This window comes from Dromaius novaehollandiae, chromosome Z, assembly GCF_036370855.1.
Source record: "Dromaius novaehollandiae isolate bDroNov1 chromosome Z, bDroNov1.hap1, whole genome shotgun sequence".
Taxonomy (NCBI): Eukaryota; Metazoa; Chordata; class Aves; order Casuariiformes; family Dromaiidae; genus Dromaius; species Dromaius novaehollandiae.
Window position 1 is genome coordinate 42547285 of NC_088132.1, and position 21047 is coordinate 42568331.

The 21047-nt window shown below is 34.9% G+C and overlaps 1 protein-coding gene across 5 annotated transcripts in view; it reads right to left on the reverse strand.

Moving 5' to 3' along the window:
- Nucleotides 1–21047, reverse strand: part of LOC112995240 (APC regulator of WNT signaling pathway) — a 94613-nt gene that overhangs the window by 10660 nt on the left and 62906 nt on the right. For 4 of the 5 annotated variants that reach the window (XM_064501245.1, XM_064501246.1, XM_064501248.1 and 1 more), the window contains 7 exons: nucleotides 18145–18228; nucleotides 12955–13059; nucleotides 8597–8719; nucleotides 5185–5563; nucleotides 3806–3901; nucleotides 2796–2935; nucleotides 1205–1282 (listed from right to left, as the gene is read on the reverse strand). In XM_064501245.1, the coding sequence (XP_064357315.1) occupies nucleotides 1205–1282; nucleotides 2796–2935; nucleotides 3806–3901; nucleotides 5185–5563; nucleotides 8597–8719; nucleotides 12955–13059; nucleotides 18145–18228 (1005 nt within the window). The remainder of the gene's footprint in view (nucleotides 1–1204; nucleotides 1283–2795; nucleotides 2936–3805; nucleotides 3902–5184; nucleotides 5564–8596; nucleotides 8720–12954; nucleotides 13060–18144; nucleotides 18229–21047) is intronic. The other variant, XM_064501247.1, reaches the window with a different exon arrangement.

Consider the following 21047-nt stretch of genomic DNA (forward strand, 5'->3'; position numbering starts at 1 on the left):
CCCCTGCAGTTTACTTTCTTTTCAAGAGTACTACATATCCATAATATCTGTCCTAATACCAAATCAGAGACTTGTTTTGTAATTTTAACCAGTTTCTCAATTGTAATTCATTAGCTCCTCCTCTAGTGGGGAAAAGTCTTAAGAGATAAAGTCAATTATATTTAAAAATTGTCCTTTTACCTATTTTCTGGTGATTCACTCAAACTGGAAGTGTTTTCTCTTCCAAAAGTTGTTCTGATTTGTTTACATTATATATTTTTCAAAGTGAACTATAATTTCATATTTAATAATTTTAAACAATTTTTATACCACTGAAGAACAGGTCTGTGCTCTGAACTCTAAGGGTCACCCTAAACACTTTACAAGGTTTTTTTAAAAAAAGATTGTTTATTTACTGGATATTTTTCTTTACATGGCACGAGCCATTGGAAGAGACACTTTTCGTGTCACATCAAACACTGCTGACACAACGCTTCTCTGGGAGGTGCTGGTGTGGAGAGCTGGTATGTATGTACTAAGAGAACAACTCCATCAAGTGTAATGGAAATTGTCCTCTAAAGTAGAGCACTCTCTACTACTATTCCTCTTATTTGCTGCTAGGGTAGAAGGAACCTCAGATGCCACAATACTGCATTAACCATCAGTGCAATCCCAGTCCGTTAGCACTATCAGGAATAAACTAAATGGGAGAATCTCAGATTGCTCAAATTCGTCTTGAAAACTGGACTTCCACTAACAGATCAGTCATAAAAAATAGTTTTATAGCCCATATGTAACATATACTTTGGTGAAAAAACAGAGTTTGACCCACAGTTAAGCATTTTTACAGCAGCAAAATTGTACTTTGTGATTTACAGAACAGAGACAGATAGAAACTTTGCATTAAAGATAATATAACTTAATGCTGACAAGACAACACAAGAACAACACTTAAGAAAAAACACAATCAGACCAGGAAGGATGGTGCATATTTAAAAGAGCCTCATTAAGAAAAAAGAGAAGAGTCACAGCACACTAGAGACTCCACGAAAGAGGATATGAATTCAAACATAAAAATAACCCGCTGACAGGCAAAATGAGTAGAAGGAAAGTAAATATTAGGAGAGCAGATACAATAATTCAATATAACACAGTGAAATGGAAGAGATGCAAGATGATGGAAATGCCTAAGCTAAGGGAATATTTCATCTCAAAAGGAAGTTACCTGTTGCAAGTCTTCGCTTTCAGATTTTAATTGGGCTACAAGAGCTCTCATGCAGCCCTTCATAGAACATAACGTAGCCTGTTAGGAATCAGGAGGAAAAAAAAAAAAAAGAAAAAGAGAGAGAGAGAATTAAATGGCAGATTAGGCAGCTTGATTGTGCATAATGCTTTTATATTTTAAGCTAATCATCTCTGAAGTTCAACAAAGCTTAGTAAAATAAGCTGCCAACAACAGATATTTAGTCTACATCTATGAAAAAGTTAAGCATAACTATCAGTTTATATTCTGGAAAATACGTGAGTGCTAAATTTTGTATTTTTGACAACAGGTCTAGGATCAAACCTGAAACACTACTAGTTTACAAGCCATCTTCACTGTGTCCTGGATAACACACTGGACACTCACCTGTAAGTTGGTCATGCGTTGTTACTGGCTACCTAGTGAGTTTTCTTTCAAATAAACTTTGTGAATCTTACATCAGACAGCAGTATGAACATTTAAAACTTACACAAATACATCAACATTTCTGACACTTGAAGAACAAATTGTCTTTTAAAGTAATTGAAAAACTGCAAGGCTTACATTAGAAATTGTTTGTGACAAAGCACAACTAAATTAAATTAAATTAATTCTTCAAAAACGAAAAGTAAAACTGATACTCATCAGTTATACAACACATTTATATCGCTGAGTAGCTTTGGTCGTGCTACAAACCGAATAGCTTCAGCCTTGCAGCAATTAATAATCAGATGATTTTAAGAGCCAATGTTTTGTGAAGACTTCATTTGTAGCAGGGATTTATGCTTTACTGTGTTTAAACTTGGGGCAAAAAGTGAGTAATATGAAACCTGGTTTTATTTCCATTCACTCTTGAAATGTCTTCTGTTAGAGTAGAATGATAAAAGTCTTGCCTGAATGAACTTATTTTAAGATCTGTATCTTGCAAAAACTCTGAGACAAGAAATTACTAACAATTTTTTTATCATTTGAAAGCAAGGTCCTTATTAAAAATTAGGGAATCTATTTTCTCCTCCAGTTATTTGAAGGAGTGCCCATTATAAGCCAGACATACTCCAAACATTTAAGAAAGAAGATCCAGACTGAAGACAATTGCAAAAATTCATCAGATAGTAATAATATCATTCAGTAACAACTCTGCAAAATTTGACTCAACTAACAGTTTTAGTTCGTAATTCTCAGAAAAGCCACTCGTTATCCATAATCATTGGTCCATAATCATCATCCATAATCATTGGTCCATAATCATCAGGTGCCATACATTATGGAAAGACCTAGTGTATTGTTTATATAGAAATAAAGCCAACAGATAAAATCCTGAGTTTCAGTGACAAATTAAAAGTAATTTCATTTAATATGAAAGTTGATATTATACTTGTGTGATATAACATTCAATTTGTGGCATTCTCTGTTAGGAACAGGATGGAATGGCACAATTCTTTGGGAATTTCTGTTGTGAACCCAAACACAAGTAATATCCTATCCTGGAGATTTTGATCACACACAATTCAGGACAACAATTCAAACACAGCTATGAACTGCAATTATTGTATGCTTGAAATTCTACTCTTACCTTGTTGGCCACATCTCCAAAAGTCAAGTTTGTCAGAGCCATTCCAGCATACCTTCTTAATGTAACACTATAGTGGTCATTTGTAAGTCCATACATTTCACAATCCACTTGCAACAGCTCTGCAATGGCCTGCAAACCTCCTTAAAAAAACCCCAAACAAACAACAATTCAAGCCTAAAATACAAATACAGTACACACACCCAGGAGCAAATTACACTCATAGGTACAGAAACAATCTCAAACATGTGAAACCCAAAAGGCTCAGAAAGATAAATAATAATTTCTTAAACATACTGTTAAATACTGACTCTGGATCTTGAGTCCTGTGCTTAATACAAACTGAAAGGCTTGGTAGCATGATGTTGAGATGATGGGGGACAGGTGGGAACAGGAGCATTTTTGAAAGGTAAAAAGTACACCCATCTTTTAATTTCACCCAGTGAAAAATCACATTTGGCAGATGAACTCACACCAATTACATAAAAGGCTATTCAGAAAATCTGGTAATTATTAATTTAATAATTATTACTGGATTTTATTTTCACAGAAAAAAATACATAGAATATTTTCACTGATAATAAAAAGTGGCACAGAATGGACAGAGAAATGACTGTTCCTGTGTAACAGAGTTCCTGTTACACAGGAACCTATCAATATGCTTAACTCGTGACACAACCCCTCCCGCCCCGCCAAGAAGTAGTCTGTATTTTAAGTCCAATACATATAAAATCACAAATGCTTCCATGATAATAATAGTCTTCCAAAATTCACAGCTCATACCAGGAAAAAAGAGTAACTTGCATAATAACCTGTCCAGTGGGAAATGGTCTAGCTTTAAGTTCATTTAAATTGCATCAACCGCTAACAGGGCAACTACTGACAGAAATCAACTGATGATTGTTTAAATGAGTGGTAAAAAAGCTTCATGTTCAGTGAAGGTTACAAGAAAGGAATGTCAGCATTCCCAGCAAGCTTTTCAAAGGAAACTAGAGAAAAACATTTGGTCTTACCAAGCTCATTCATTGCATGCCTATGTTCTTCATCAAATGAAAGTTTCATCAAAACACATACTGCAGGACAGATCTGATGATCAACTGGAGCTGGCACTGATGCAGAAATAGGTAACAGTTAATATTTCCTAGGTGTATTATTTTGTCTAGATTATAAGCTTTCCGAAAAGAATCTAATCTTAAGATAAATGAATTGCTATTTTTTTCATGGTTTGGATTACTGGGAAGATATAAGAACAGACAACTAATTAGGAACACTAATAATAAACGTGTATACACAAAGGCCCAAGATTACATCTATGTACTAGAAATAAGTACACTTGATGCTGAAAAGACTTTTCATGAAAAAGAATTTACAGAGAATTCTGAATGCATCTGTTGGTAAGAAATACGACTTTGAATACAAAAAAATTTATCTAATTAATTTGGAAAAATAATAAACTTAGTGACAAATCAATAAATTCAAAATTTCGGGAGGCATTAAATAATACAACACCTGAGGTGAAGCTGTTTCCTTGGGTCTCTTCTTCATGTCCTTATGAATGGTTAATTAAATCCTTTGTTTCATAACTGAGAACTATTAAAGTTCATAATTTCATAACTAGACTGTCTAAAGCACAAATTGTACTCGTACAACCTATTCAGAACCCCACTTCTGCTAAATGATTCTTGCACTAAACTCCAACATCCATGACAGAGCCCACTGATTTCAGTAGTATTACTGGCATAGAGGTCTACAGCATATATTTAAAAAATGGCAACTCTAAACCTCCCTTTATTCAGAAAAAGTGGTTAGGTAATCCAGAAGGGTGGGTTTTTTGTTGTTTTGTTGTTGTTGTTTTTTTAAACAGCTGTTCTCTGAGAAAATGCCAATTCACTTAAATTGTCACTTCTCTGGTAGTTTAATACCAACATATTTCTTATGTACAACATTTTAGATAATAGTTTACATTATTATGGACAGACTAGGATGAGATTGTTTAAGTTGTTCCCTCTCCTAAGGGAAATGTATATATCCTGAATGAAGAGCAATTTGGAATTATTTATTTATTTAGACACATTTTAATGGGTAATGAAATGTAAAATAGCAATGAGTGTAAAATTTAATATTAACTTCTGGATTATAAATATAAAACCCTAAAATCGTGTCTGGAAACCATACCAAAGCCTATGATTTAAAGACCAAATTTATAAACGGGATGTCATATCTGTAATAGATACTATTTCCGAATACTACCTCAACTTAAAGTATACACCTATTTATTTAAAAGAAACCTAAATGTATTCAACAAAAAAATCAGATTAAAGGCGATTTTTTTTGTAAACTCACTGTTTTCAAAGTATCTTTTAAACATTGGTATACAGTTCACAGAACTTACTTGGGTTTTTGTCTTGGTCCATGCCTTGTTCATGCGCCTCCTGCCATTCCCAACATGTTTCACAGTAAGCACGGATTTGCTCCAAAAGATGGAGCACGCGGATTTCCCGTCTGCCTCGCTTATCATCAGGCTGGGAGTGAATGATGTTATGCAGTGCGGCACTGGCTCTGGCACGGGCCTCTTTACTACCACGAGAGTTTCCTAACAACACAGAGTCTTTATCGTTGCCATGTAAAAGCTGGATGAGGAGGGGAAGACATCCAGACTGACGCATGGCTATGCAGCTGTCTTGGGAGCTAGACATTGCTAGCAAAGTTCGCGACATGTCATCCTTATCATGAGTACCAAGCATTGACAACAATGAATACACCATTTCCACCTGCAGGTCAAATGATTTTAAAAATACAGTTACATTTAAAAATACATATTAAACTTGATTAAAATGAAGTTCTGAATGGTACGCACGAACAAAAAAGAAAATGTATTTATATAACGGTGCCAGAATTTGTATCACTTAGAAATAATTGAATAAGTACTATCAGCTCTTACCCTTTACAATGTTAATAAATCTCACTTAGTGGTTAAATGGTTGGAGTAACTGGGTGGTAACTATATTAATTTACAAGACTAATCATGAAGACTTCTAGCTTTCCATTGTACAAAGGGCTAAAGAAACATACTGATGAAAGTGCTTTAGTGTGGAAATGCTAGAATATATTTAAAATGAATTTTATCTCAAAAAGTATGCTCTGTATAAATCACACTTTCAGTTAAAGATGTTCTTCAGTGAAAAATTGATATGTGGAATTAATACAGTCATCCCAGACAAAGGATAAGATTGATTACATTAATTTTTAATTTACATGGAACTAAAAATATCTTACATACACACACACAAAAAAATTCCTTTAAAACTATTTCAATTAACCAATCATTCTTTTTTTAGGATACACAACTTGCATATGGGCCAGATTATTTACAGCTAACGCAAAACTGACTAGGTCAGTTAAGGTTTCTTCAAGTTTACATGGATAAAAGAAGTGGAACAAACAAATGCTCATTTAATATATACAATATAAAGTACTAAGCATTTGTCAAACTAAATCAATCCACTAGAAAACCAGCATTACACATTAAACTCAATTCAATTGAGTTTACTCAATCAAAACTCAAATTTCAATTCAAAAATAGCAATTTTTGAGGGTTTCCCTTGGCTGTCATATAATACAGCAGCCAATGCACTTTCAGGGTTGTCTTTACCATTCCATTTTCTTCAGTAACTTTAGATTGAGAAATGTATTTGGTTCTTTTAATGAACTTGTAATAGAAACAATATGACGTACAAGATAACATTAGATACTATCTAGATACCCAAAGCTCCTAAAGCCAACAAAAACAGTAATGTTGCAACACACAGCACAGCATATAGAAACTATCAAGTAGCAGTGGGTGTGTTTCTTTAGAATACACCAACTCAGCAAGAAATGAGAAAGAGCTTCCTAATAACAACTACATTTTTGCACTGGTTACCAGATCAATAAACGATTTGATTTTGTTTCTTCAGAGACAACTCTTATGCCTCTGAAGGTGAGTTACAGAAAAATTGGATGGCAGTGGGTAGAATAAGCAGCAAGTCCATTAAAATGTATTTTTCTAAACATTGTACAATTTCTGAAACAATGCAAATCATAAAATTTGTAAAATTGTATGATGACATGCAAAATCCACTGAAATAGTCTTGGAACCAAATTTATGACAGTCTAGCATCCCAGTTTGGAGATCCTGACATCCTAGCCTGGAAAAATCCAATAGTATATTAAGACAATCCACTTGGATTCTTGAAAGGGAGGGAATTTAATCTCCTTTATGCATGCCTCTTGACAGACATTTTAAGCGGCAGCTTTAATCCACAGTAATTTAGATTTGGAAGGTAAATTTTTCTTAGAGAATAAAGCTGTAGAAGCCATGAAAATCTGGCCTCCAGACTTGTGGCACATAGAGTACAGGAAAAGCCGTATTTTATATAGGTATAAAGATATAGGGGTATGTGTGTGTATTCTTTATATACACTACACACAGAGGCATCTCTTTCTGCATCTGTAAATGTAATTCCTCTACTTAAGATCTCAACTGCTTTCCCTTCTTCCCATTTATTAATTTCCATCTTTTCTTACCCTACAGCACACTAAGTTGAACCTATCTATTTGCTTGTTTCCTTCCCCACACAGTCCCTTTCCCCGCACTCAGGGTTCCCCCCTTGTCTGCACCTTTTGGGAATTCTACATTTTGTAATGGAAAGTTGCAAACAGACACTTCAGCTAATGTTACCTCCATTTGGTGCATGCATACGGTGCAGAGCAGAAATTACAACATTATAACACTGTTTTAAGGCCAAAAGTAACTTAATACTTTGTCAAGCTAATACGCCTTGCTTCCCAGGAGACTGGGCTCAGCACCATGATAATATATCTAGCTGCTGATGCCAGAGGTAGTATAAACTCCAGTGGTTCAGGAACTCAACTGTGTTACAGATTTGCCCTTTTTTCCTCTCTTTTCATGCTGCTCATATATTTTGAGCACACTCCCTACTGTGTATCAAGCTTCATCTCTAACTTTTCGGTAACTTTGGTATATACTGCAAGTATGTAAAAGGTTGCTTCAAAAGCCAAAAAGTGTATCCTATTTCCACTGACAACAGGGAAAGTGTAGCTAAGGAGATTTAGGTTAGACATTTAAATTTAACAGGAGAAAGACTGAAAAATTGACGGAGACTGCTTATCATCAGTTTTTACTAATAGGTTAGATAGCTGTCATATGCTACTTTTGATAGAATTAATGCTTTACTGGGGAGCAGAGATGTATTAAATGACCTCCTCAATGTCCTTTCACTTTTCCTATTTTCTAAGAACATTCCATTAAATTTTTTTGGTTACAGTGACCAATTTGTTTTTTTGTCTATTATTCGATGTCATATATTCTGAATTATTATAGAGAGAATGAACAGACATTTATCACCATGAGGGGCTTACATAACATTTATTATTATTATTATTATTATTATTATTATTATTATTACTTCATAGCAATGGCATCTGTTTTGAGGATTCAGACTTTGGAAAAGCATTCCAAGGACTACTCTTGAAAGGGCTAGTTTTCACAATGGATTATACATCAACATCACAAGTAACGTGTAATTCTTGCAAGCAAATTTTCCTTGTTGCAATAATTCTGTTAACCACCAGCAACCAAAAGACAAAAAGGATTTCTGTGCATATATTTTAAAAATTGAAAAAATATTTAAAATTTTTAATTCCATAAATTTAGTGTGTGTGGACAGAGCATTCAGCTAATATTAGTACTACTGGCAAAAAAAGTGAGGTTATTGTATTAGTAGAAATGTAACATTAGCGACCTGTGGCTTGTAATCTTCGGTTACCTTGGTACCCAGATGACTTGTCAGTCTGCGAGGAACAGAGTAGCTGTTACTAGAGCTCATAACACTGGCTGTCTCATGGTCCATTCGAGCAGCAGAACCCTACAAATTTAAACAACAATTCAGTATAAGACAGAGTCTAACGAGAACAACAACTATTGCTGGATTCAGTTTCAGTACTGGATAACAGAATCATATTTATAATGATGAATGGATAGCATGTATTTTGGTTAAGATAGCTATCTCTTACCATCCCCCAACACAATCTAGATGTTATGGTTAAACTGGTTTTATTATCCATTTTCCCTAAATTCAGTATCAGAAGAGTGATATTTTTCAATGGGAGTCTTTTCTAATTACTTATTTCACCAAGAAAAAGAGGACTTGGCAAAAAACTGATTTAGGTTTTTTTACAGAGAGAAAAAAGCAGCTTCTAGTTTTACTTCTTGACAAGAAGTAACCCTACTTGAATTTGTCCATATCAAAAGCAAACTACAGGTGGGTGAATCTGTTTTATTTTTAATTAAAAGCTATAAAGTAATGCTGACACTATCTGCTGTAATTTCTCTAGAAGCTATTGGAGGTAGCATGCTCCTACCAACCTGCTATAGCACACTCCTACCCACCTACCTACTAAACCCAAGGCCGAGCTATAAGCATCTTTGCTTTTTTAAACCATTTTGTGTACTTACTTTTTTTCCTTATTTTTTTCCTCCATCTTTTAACCTCTCTCTCTCTCTTTTTTTCTTTTTTTTGTGAAGTTCTTTCCTTTTCTCTGCTTCCCATCTGTGAACTTTTCCTTACTATATTCCCTCCCTCACAAGACGACTCCATTCAATTTGAGGCACTTAAAAATACATTTGAAGAGTGAGCACTGTAATGGAATATTGTTGGGTTTGTTTCAGTGCTCTGCTGGGGCAACTTGCTTCTTGTCTTCCAGCTGAGTTGAGTGCCTTACGATCCTGAAGTCTGCCCTGTTGTCCTGAGCCTGCTCTCTGCTTGTGCTGACTTTTTCCTGTACCAGCTCTAACAGGGAGAAGGCAATTTCCAAGAGATCCTGATCCTTTTACATACATCCAGGTAAATATGCTACCTATGGTGATCAAAACAGGTGCTAATATAATAAATGTTTATCTAGAAGCATATGTTTGTCCTCTCAACATAGCATCCCAAATAAAAAATAAACTCCAGAAATTGACAGATTACTTCATATTCTGTTTTTAAAATATCGCTAATTGTGAAGGAGTCACAGAAGCAAACTCCTGCAAAAATCATAAATATTACTGGACCATATCAGTGGCATTTAAAAAGTCATGGGCAAAATAATGTAAACTATTTTAAAGAGACAGGTCTTTTAATTTGCTGATTTGTAATTTGCCTAAAATACAAGTCAATTATGAAACTAAAAGCAATTAGTAGCTTATTGGCTATGGAACCAGGGCAAAATTTTTAAAGGGAGTGCCTACATACCTAATTTAGAAAACCTGAGCACATAAGTTGAAATCAGTGATAGGAACTGTAAATGCTCAGTCACTTTTAGCATCAAAACATTGTTTTACTGAGGTAGTCACCAATCCTTTGTTGATCCAGTAAAAAAGCTAAAAAACTATTCATGAAGTATTAGCTTAATTTACAAAACAACATTGTCAAGCTATTTGGACCACTGAATATGGTTTTTTTCAATAAAAATATATATCAAATTGAAAAACTATATAAAAGATACTATGGAATAACTTCTCTGATTTTTTAGTGGCACCAGAAACAACAATGAATATTTCTTCTCACAGTATGTGCTGTTCATGCATTTCAACATTCTACGTTTGAAGTCGAAAGAGACTATAAATAAAAGGTGGAAATAGCTTCACGTAGAGTTTATCTAGACAGAAAAAAATTCTAGTTATGCTGGAATATGTAAACTGACATCATTATACTCATTTCACTCTCCATGTGAGCCCAGAATATTCCATCTATATTCCAGAATAAGTATTAGCACAGGATGCTGAATAGGTATAACTAGAATGCTTTAAATTCACACATTATTTTATTCTAATATATATTTTCTATATAAACAAACCCTTATTTTCTCTCTTGAGGCTAAAAAAAAATCGAAAAACTTAAAACTTAGAATGAAAACTATATTGGCCTTTCTAAAATATTTCTCTTTAATAACCTGTAGTGCCACAAGTATGGGAAAGAAACACGAGATTTTTACAGTAACTGATATTATCTCGCCCTCAAACAACGTTCAGAGGATTACAGGTTCCATATATGTACATGCCCAAATCCTCCACTGTTAAGTTCAGTATGTTCATTTTATCCAATCAGGTAAAAAAAGATGCAAGCGTGGAGAATTAGCTATTACAGTCCAGCATAATATAGACGGAAATAGCATACTTCTCCAATTTTTTCCCCCCAAACTGTATCAACATTGATCCAGATAACTATTTCCTTCAGCACCATCATTCGGCCTTACTACTTGGAGGATGCCAGGAGGCCCAAATGAAATGTAATTATCTTTCTTACTGGCTCCTAAAGACTGATCTGAAAGAACTAGTATTAGGGATGTGTAGCCATTCATCTGAGAAACTGAAAAGCAACAAGGAGATGTAACATGGACCCTTCTTGTGTAGATCCTTCTCTTTCCAAAGCTTCTGCTATCCTACTCCATTTCTTCTTTTATACTTTCCTGTCTTTCACTGTTAAGATGACACAGAAAAGGACATGACTGAATCCTGAAAACTCATCTTCAATTGGCAAATTTTCAATTAACATTGTTCATATGACTACAAAACCAATTAGATGCAGATTATTCAGTTAAAACTTTCTACACTCCACTTAACACTGATTGCTCAAAAAATTCAAAATATATTGAGCTGGTTTATCAGAAATAAATGCTATGCCCAATCCATTAAGCCTACTCTCTCTGGACTTGCACTAAAAGTGAATAATCCCCAGATGTCTCCTAGCACACAGAGTCAGAGCCCTGGATCTATCAACCTCCAGGAGAAAAGAATACGAATATTTTAAACATTTTTATGATGCAAAGTTCAAAACTGCTTAAATCCTAAACATAAAACTGCAAATGAATGAATGAATCCTCCACTTGCTTAAGTCTGCCAAGACATATGACAATCCCTTTTTCCACATAAAATATCTGTTGTCCAAAATAACTCCTGATTCACACAGTGAAGAAAGAAAATACAGCCACAGTACATCAATTATTTAAATACATTATGCTTTCAACCCCAAAGCAGTGCTGAACTATTTTTTTTCCCAAACAATAAAGCTGTCATAAGAATTAGAGTGAGAGCCTCAAGCAATTGCTCAGATTGCGACAACAGAGGGAACTTAATTCCAAATGGTGATGAAATATATTTCAGAAGCAAAATTATGGGCTGTGCTTTATGTTTAATCAAATGAAATATTCAAGCCAAACCGCAATTTATATCCTTTCCGATAAATTTTCCCATATGAGATACTTTCAGAAGGATTTAAATAATTCTGCTTCCCTAAAGTAGCAGAAGTATTTTACATATGAATTCAACTATCAAATTTATAGTGCGAAGTTTTAAGAACCCAAATTACTGATGTGAATATCTCAGCTACAGTTGGAGATTATGAAAGGAATGAACATTACTGCATGGTAAATAAATAAAAGTATTTTTTAGCCAAAAAAAGAAGTCCCAAACTTGGATAAATATTAATTTTAAGAAATAAGTAAAGAAGAATTTAATGCATCCCTCTAAAGTACACCCCTGCTAATATATTTCATTAATAAAGGAACAGCAACGAAAGATTATTTAAAAGCAATTTTATTATCCTTCAGCACACTTTCAGGAGATTCTCTCATTCCTACTACTGTTTCAAATAGCATCTAAAATAGTATTACAAAAATATTAATGATAACCTTACTATTTGGTTCTTTTCTTTTTTAAATCACTGATATTTTAGTGATAATATCCAAAGTGAAATTTTGAAAAATTTCCCATTATTAAATCATACTCCTAATATTACAGTTCACTTAGAATAAAATATATTTTCTGTAGTTATTCTTGCTATCTCCTTTTTAGTATTAGTCTCATTACTCATTTAAACAAAAGGAAACTGCTCCCTGCATTATGGAATGTTTACACTTCCTTCATACTATTAAAATATTTCTTTCTAATAAATTTCAGAAATTTCTCACTTCCAGAAGGAATGAAGAAAAATGTCAATCTTTTAAAAACAAACAGGTATAAAACCACAATAAGATATAAACCAAAGTGTAAGCATTGTACATTTCAAGCATGTAATTATACTTTAATTACATATATCAATAAACAAAATAATTGATTTACCTGACCAGTACCAGTAGTTGCCATGCTGATTTCTGCTGCTCCTTGACCTTCATTCTGCCTCTCTGTATCATGTGAGCCTGTATCATGCTTGCTTTGAGGTGCCCTCTGTTAATACAAGAGTTTATGAAATTATATACAGAAATGAAGTGCACATTACCATCTAAAGCTCTCTGAACTCTAAATGCATCAATGCTGTATCTTCACAAAGCCATGGAACAGTGCTTTCTTTTTCATAACCCTTAGCCTCAATAATTAACAGCTGAGGCTGAGTGTCTTAGAAAAATTGCAAGATGAAAGTGAAGCACGTCCTCGGAGGATTATAGCCCTGCAAGACAAAGGATTTGCAGGGAGACACAGCAACACCCTTCTCCACCAGCTGTGCTTACATCGCTATCAGAAATGTAACAGAATTGGAGCAAACAACTGTCTTCTCTGCAATGTCACATGATCTACGCATTTACTGGAGACTAAGGCTAGCACTGTTAAATTAAGCTTCACATTCAAACACAAACACTTCCCAGGTGAACAGAAGGATACACACACAGCAAGAATCGTTTTAATGGCAAACAGTGCAGGAGTAACCACTTTACCACAAATAAAATTTAAACAATCTGCTATCGATCAACCTAATCATATTTTCAAAATGAATGCAAATGATGCAGCAACCTGGTACAGGCACATTGCAGGTCCTGAAGGAGATCCAATTTTCTATACAACCCCATGAAACCTAAACTGTCGTCACCACCGCCCAGATCAAAAAGGGAGCACAAAAAAGGAGAGAGTTAATTCCCTGACAACCGAAGCAAAACTCCTCCCCCACATTCTCTGTCCCTCTCTGCCCATTCACATTGGTTTTCTGTTTACTACGTGCTATTTACAAAAGCAGCAGCTTCCCATTCACAAGCCCTTCCCCAAATACACCAGTGCAAAAACCAGTCAACACAACACCCCAATTCATTTATAACTACAAAGCAATTCTTGCCAGATACCATCAGGGCTCATCTCCCCTTAAACGCGTGTGTGCACTCACAACATGTACAAACACACACACGCTTTCCTCCCACATGAGTCATCAGCAGGGCTTGAATGGGAAACCTTCGGGTTCACAGCAAAGATTTTTACACTTTAGCTACTGGAATCATTTGAAGTGAGAAGGGCAAGCTCTTCTCTGTGCAGACCGATCCAAAGGAGCTAACAACAACACGCAGCCAGCAGGTAACTGGTATTTATTGAAGCTGATTGTTTTTTATATACACACACACATATGAATAAAAAGATATAATATATATATATATATATCACTTATTTTTATTGTAAATACATTTGTATTGTAAATAAATTCATATTCATCTCTGACAGACTGTGGATTAGTGGTTATAAAGCCAGGATAACCACAACAGGGATGCCCCCTCTGTGCATCATCTTTTAACACTGCAGGCAGGACCTGTGGATGATAATAGGCACGCTACCAACTGCACCAGCTAAAGAACCACAGCATGTAAACTACAGCCCATGCCGTTATGTCTACATGTGGTACAGCAGCTAGAAATCAGCACGCAGGTCCACTGTGCTAAACAGGACCATGCACTCTGGGACGCGATTTCTGAAGAACTGTGAAGCAAAGTGAATTCTGCTATTGGAGCAGCCGGTTTCTTGTGTGCCTCGTCTGCGGCAGCCTTAAGGAAGCTCTCATTAAATTGTCCATGAAATGGATAAACAACAAAATCTCATTTATGCAACACGTGATGGCTGTAAAGTGCACGAGAAATATTAACACTGATTTCTGAAAAGCCTCCACTTGAGCTTACAGTCTCTGAGCCATGTATACAGTTCATACTTTAGTATAGCTTTTCTTCTAAGAAAGGTCATTCTATTTTTTTTTCTCCTGAATTTGCCCCTTGAAAGCTCCAGGCTAGATGCAGGCAGGAAAACTGTTTCTCATGATTTATCTGCAAGGTCTTGGTAAAACTGAAATACTGCAAAGCTTAATACAATTTCCCTTTCTCTCTGCTTTCTGAAGAAACCTCCTCTGCAGCTGGTAAATTTAAACTACAAGAGTGCTCATTCTCAGGAGGCATTAGCTGGGTTTAGAGGCCTCTGTCATTTCTGAATACTGGTATCATACTACGAAAGTAACTTGAAGTTTTGAAGTTACTGAGTATGCCTGTTCACTTCTGTAGCAAAATGCTGAAAGGCTGCAAGTTCCTATTACAGGAAGATAGAGAGGCTCCCTCCATCTTGTAACTATACTCTAAATGCTTCTCAAATGAACAGTAACTATCACTCGTCAATTATTAATTTCTCTGTATTTACTAGCAGAAAAAAGACAAATCTCTGGGTAATTTGGGAAGTTTGTAATAATAGCAGGCCTTGATCCTTATTGCTAAGATAACCTATTACAGATAATTTTACTGAGTGCTTTGAAAAAATGACTTGCAAAAATAGTCCCTTGTGTAGTTATTAGGAATAATGACTTTTCTAGGCATAAGACACTAATTCTTTCACAATACTCATCTATCCCATTAATTGCTGTGTATTAAAAACTACAGATATATTATTATTTTCTAAATACCAAAAAAATATTTATTTTATCACAACTGCATAGTGGATCCAAAAATTATATATACACTTGTATATGTAAGAATGTAAAACCAAGAACAACGCAAACAACAAAGCCAAGAAACCAGAAGATTGAAACTATTTTATTACAATTTAATTATAAAGGGGAAAAAAAAAAATCTAGCGAGTCAAACCCTTAATGGAACTCCTAACCATCATGGTGCATTATAAAAATAGTTTAGAGCTTGCTGAGCATAGTGTCTGCACAAAATAAAACCTTTACCTTTTATCTACAGTACCATTGTTTAATGGAAACACTTCATATATTTCAAATGACAGATATTATGATAGAAGGACCTGTGCCACTATAACAAATTAAAAACACCATATGAAATACTTGCAAAGAAATTGCTTTTTTTTCTTTTAAAGGCAATACTCAGATTTGTACCTGACAGCTGACATTCTATTTTTGGAGGGTCTAACTCGAAAGCGGATTACAAACCTGAAAATCTCACGAAATATATAACAGAAGTCTCATGAAACTGGAAGGTAACATCTCTTGCAGGCACATTACCTCAATTTTCTAATTTACAGGCATTACTAACTTTGCCAAACATTAAAAATGTGCTAAAAGGTGAGCTAAAATTTTCTCTGCTGCTTTAATTCCCTAAGTTATTTTCTAGGGTACAGTATTATATTTGGTCACATACTACAACATATATTGCATTTAGATTCTACAGTGACTGGCATCACCACAGGGGACAAGGAAATCAGTAGACAAGCTACAGAATTTATTATTGCTGTTATTAATTCTTTATAGATACAGAGAGAACATTCAAGTTGGGTATCACTATATCAGGCACAGTATAAGAACACAGTAAATGTGTCAGATTTATATTTTTCAGTTATACAGACTTTGAAATTTGACTGCTACTACCTTTTTACTTGCCACCAGGTGATTTCTGTACAGAAGAGCAAGTGCCAGCGACAGGCTGACAAAGCCTGCATTAGATAACTAATGAGTGCTGGAGACTAAGAATCCTAATTTCTTTTTCTGGCTGAAGAACAAAGTTGCCTTCAGACTACATATTTCACAATCAAGTATATTAATTCGAAAAAGGTTTATGGTTAATAGAGCAGACTGCTACTTTGAAAACAAGCTCTAAATAGATGTGACCTACTGCATCTGCTCAATTATGGTAACTTGTGAAAGGAAGGAAAGATATGTAATTTTGCTCAAAATAAGAGTTATGAAGCTTAACTTCATAACAAAACTAGAGATAAAAACTTCTAATTGGCTCTTCCTGACATCTGCCAGATTGCACCTTCCATGTGATTGCTATATTCCTCTGTGACAATTTCTATTTGTACAACATAAAAGTCTGATTAGGAGACTGAAAGCCCAGAGCTATTGTCATTTAATTCAGTTGCTTAAACGCTTAATGCAGCTGTGCAAGTCTGCTAGTCAGATTCTAGGAGACTTATATAAACCAAACTGGGAAACTTATTACTATGAAAGCAAAAGTCACTTCCTCCAAAAATCCAGTCCCTCTTTTAGCACAGAGTGCTGGCAGAATTCAATGAAAAGTTAGGAACTAAGCTGAAGGAAGATGGGAAGAGGCCAGAGAGGAAATACTATCAATTTTCATGATATTTGCATTCTCTAAAATGTTTAGTGACTTTTAAAAGCAACAATCTATGGCACAAATCAAACAAAATCGCAGCTGGATTGGCTAAAGTGTCAAAACACTAGACAACTAAAGTTAGACACTATATTTATTGTTATTTATATTATATTATAGACACTACTGTCAGTTTCCCTTGTAATACCAGATTCCCCCCACCCAGTTCTGGAATTATGCAACCATTTGCTTTCTACAGTGGGAAAATCTACATCGTCTTAATAATTTAAAGTTGCCCTGAACTTTCACAGTAGTTACTTTGGGTGAAGACAAACAGTAAAACATTCAGGTTCAACATACAATTTATAGTTAAGTTACAGGTATAAGAAACAGAATTGAGTTTGCAAGCTGATTTCCACCGTGAGTGCAGTTTTTGCTAGTGGTAGTCGCTACCAGGAACTTTGTCATTTACAGGAAATGTTATCTTGTACTTCTTAACATAGAACCCCATACTTAAACACTAAAAATATGCAAGGTTTCTATAATGAAGTCTGACAGAAACTGTATTCGCCTTTTTTTGTTATCTTCTCTCAAAAGATAAGCAAACCATGAAGCTGTTTATCAGAGATTCATATTTAGAAAGAAAAGTACTACTAATTTATGTAATTATTTGCTAAAACCAAGACTCAGTCTTTATGATAAATTGTACTTGCCTTTTTATTGAAATTACTGATACATCAATATTGATGAAAATACAACAGCAGCACAGAGGATAGTCAAAGTATCCCACCCTCAGTCCACTGGTAACAGAATAACATACTGACAAATTTTATTCCAAAGACAGTGACAGCCTACCTACCTACACTGACTAATTCATGAACAGTGTCATCACTTGCTGATGCAAGTAATCTTGTGGACAGCCTTATTCATTTAAGAAGGTGGGGTTTTTGTTGTTGTTGTTTAAAGATACATGCCCTAGTCAAAAGAAGGCAAGTAACTGATCACTAACCTCTGCTTCAGCTGCTTGTGACTGCAGAAGCTGTCGTATCCGAAGGATGTCCTTCTCTATCTGCTGAATCCTTGCCACCCTCACCTGAAATGAATGTATTTTCATGTTTATTTAAAAGCTCTTTATAGTTACTGTATAGAATGACAATATGAAGAGTTCATTGCAAATATAGCTGGCTACAAAACAGAACTACTGCATTCACGTGGTAATTGCACAAATGGCAATAAAACACAGGCATGGTGGTAAACATTTTCAAAACAGAATGGGTAGTTGGGTTTTTAATATAATTGACATTAATTTGGATATAAGATTAGATTGTCACACAGTAAAAGCTCAGGTATAGAAAAACACTTCAGTAAACTTGCACAATTTTTTCGTTTGTGAAATTGATGTTCTGTGCAGATTTTTAACAAATTATTTCACTTTCACCACGACATTAGAATTCTACTTGCCTTACACAGATTTGGGAGAATTTTATATTTGCAGAGTGCTTTGAAGGTATAAAATGCCGACTGACTTCTTTTACGTTCAGTAATTATGACGCTTTGGTAGATCTGCCTATGCACAGCCTCTGAATATTTTCCGTTCTTAAAAACGTCGAAGAATTTAGAGGGTTAGTAAAAAGAAAACTGCATACTACTTTTCTGGCTTGTCTGGGACTTTATAGATATCTCTGAATTAATTTGAGTCTTTTATAACCATACTGCCACTCGCTTCCCACTGCCATCATTCTGTGGTTGGTAAATGGAACGTTGAAAAGAACAAACTTTACAGGATACATGTACTGAGTGGAAGCTGTACTGAGCACAGGACGCATTATGATTCTGTGAAACAACTGATCACAGTAAGTGATGCCTCCCTGTATCAGCTTGATGATAAATTGGCATTATTTGACTTTAAAATTGGGCAGAAAATATATAGCCCAGTAATATAGCAGGATACAAACTGACCCAGTAATATAGCAGGATACAAACTGAACACTGAACTGATTAAATGCAATTTTCTTGTAAAATAGGTAGGTTAAAAATGGATGCATATTAAAACAAAACAAAACAAACAAAAAGAATCCCGATCGTTTTACCTGAATAACAGTTACAGCACTACACTAAAAAAGGAAAGGCTTTGTGTATCTAGTGGCCACTGCAAGAATTAGCATTATAACTAGCCTTATTTAATATCTTTATAATCTGAAAGTGGAAATAAATTAAACTTAAAAAAAGCTGCAAATGCCAAAGCATACACTTGGAATAGAAACACAATGGAACCTAGAGATTTTAGAAATACGGAAGAAAATATAATCACCAAATAGAACTAATTCTTGAAATACACAGAAAAACATCTTAAACATCAACATTTAGTGGAGATGCAAAATTACGAATACTAATCTATAAACTAGATTTGAATTTGTAAAGCAAAATATCAGAAAAAAGGTCAGTAACATTCTAACAGCATACACAGAGGCCTCACAACAGCATGAGGCAGACAAATAATCCACCTCCCTTCTCTCTTGGATCAGGAAATTCTTAAGTATAAGAAAGATAATAAAAATATATTACTGGGAATAACTGTACATAGGTGAGATGATGCATGACTGACAGAACGCATCTCTTCTTTGTCTTTAAGCACGATTTTGTATTTCACCAAACTGAGTTTCCTTCTATGTAACTAGCAATTTATTTCATAAAGGGATCAAGAGACACCAACAAGTATGTGTACGCATTTCTGTACACCTAAAAGTGGGGAAAGTTTTTTTTTGACAGAAGAAAGAAGGGTAAAGATTACATGATTTGTCCAGTATCAATGATGAAGTCCTCAAAAGGGCCAAAAATTTAATCAACATATCCCAAATTTCAGTTCAGAGATATAAAAATCAGACCGTCCCTTCTTTCTGCTTATTCATTATTTGTATTGCAGAGGACCCAAGGAGTTCAGTTGACCAGGAGGATATTTTGTACCAAATACTCTACAAGCAGGAAAAACAAGAGGTTGGCTATTGCATGAATTTCTTGGGCAACAGCAGGTTATCCACTCTCACAGAATAAATACTATAGATGTTATACATCTATAATGCAGAACTGTCTGCAATGTCAGCCTTTATATAGCTGAATTGTTGTCTTCCTCCAAATTACATTTTACATTGTGTTTGGTATCACAAACGGTCATGGAAGAATGAAAATACAGAGCAAAAGGAAAGCTGAAAAACAAGCAAGTTCACCATACTTGCCAGATGAATGGTTCAGTTTCTACATTTGAACAACTACAGTGGAGTAATACAGAATTTGCTTGTATGTATTTACACATTAAGTTCTACACAGTGTTGGCACCTATCCTTGGTATAATGAAACCTGGGGGAATTGCCAGCCAAATTCAAGAGACGAGCACACGAGGATATAGTTATTTCCTCTTCCTATTTTATAATCTTATGCAAATTACAGTGTCTATTACAATTATACATAGGTGTTATACATATGTATTGGGAATAAAACAGTTGTGATAACTACCAACAGGATGGAAGATTATGGTTTTCTGAATTAATGTATGCCTATGGGTTCCTCCTCCCCCACCCCAAAATTAAAAAAGAATGTAGGGAAGCAGCTACTTTAGGGACACTTTCATAGTGATATAACTATAGTCAAATTGCTTCTTAGAGAGATTTAATTTATTTTCCTGCTTGAATGCACTTAAAATTTGGCCAGCAGCCTACCGTATCCATTTAGCTTACTTTGCCTTCTAGCTGAAGCTTGTTAAAGAACTTGCTCAGAAGTTCTAGTGTCGCTCCAGCAGTACTTTTCTTTTACAAGACAGTAAACCAGGCATACACAGACAGTCCCAACTCCGTTCTGCCCTCATTTGGAACGGGCTGCACACAAGTCGCACAGCTGCATTGGTGCAGGGCAGCTGAT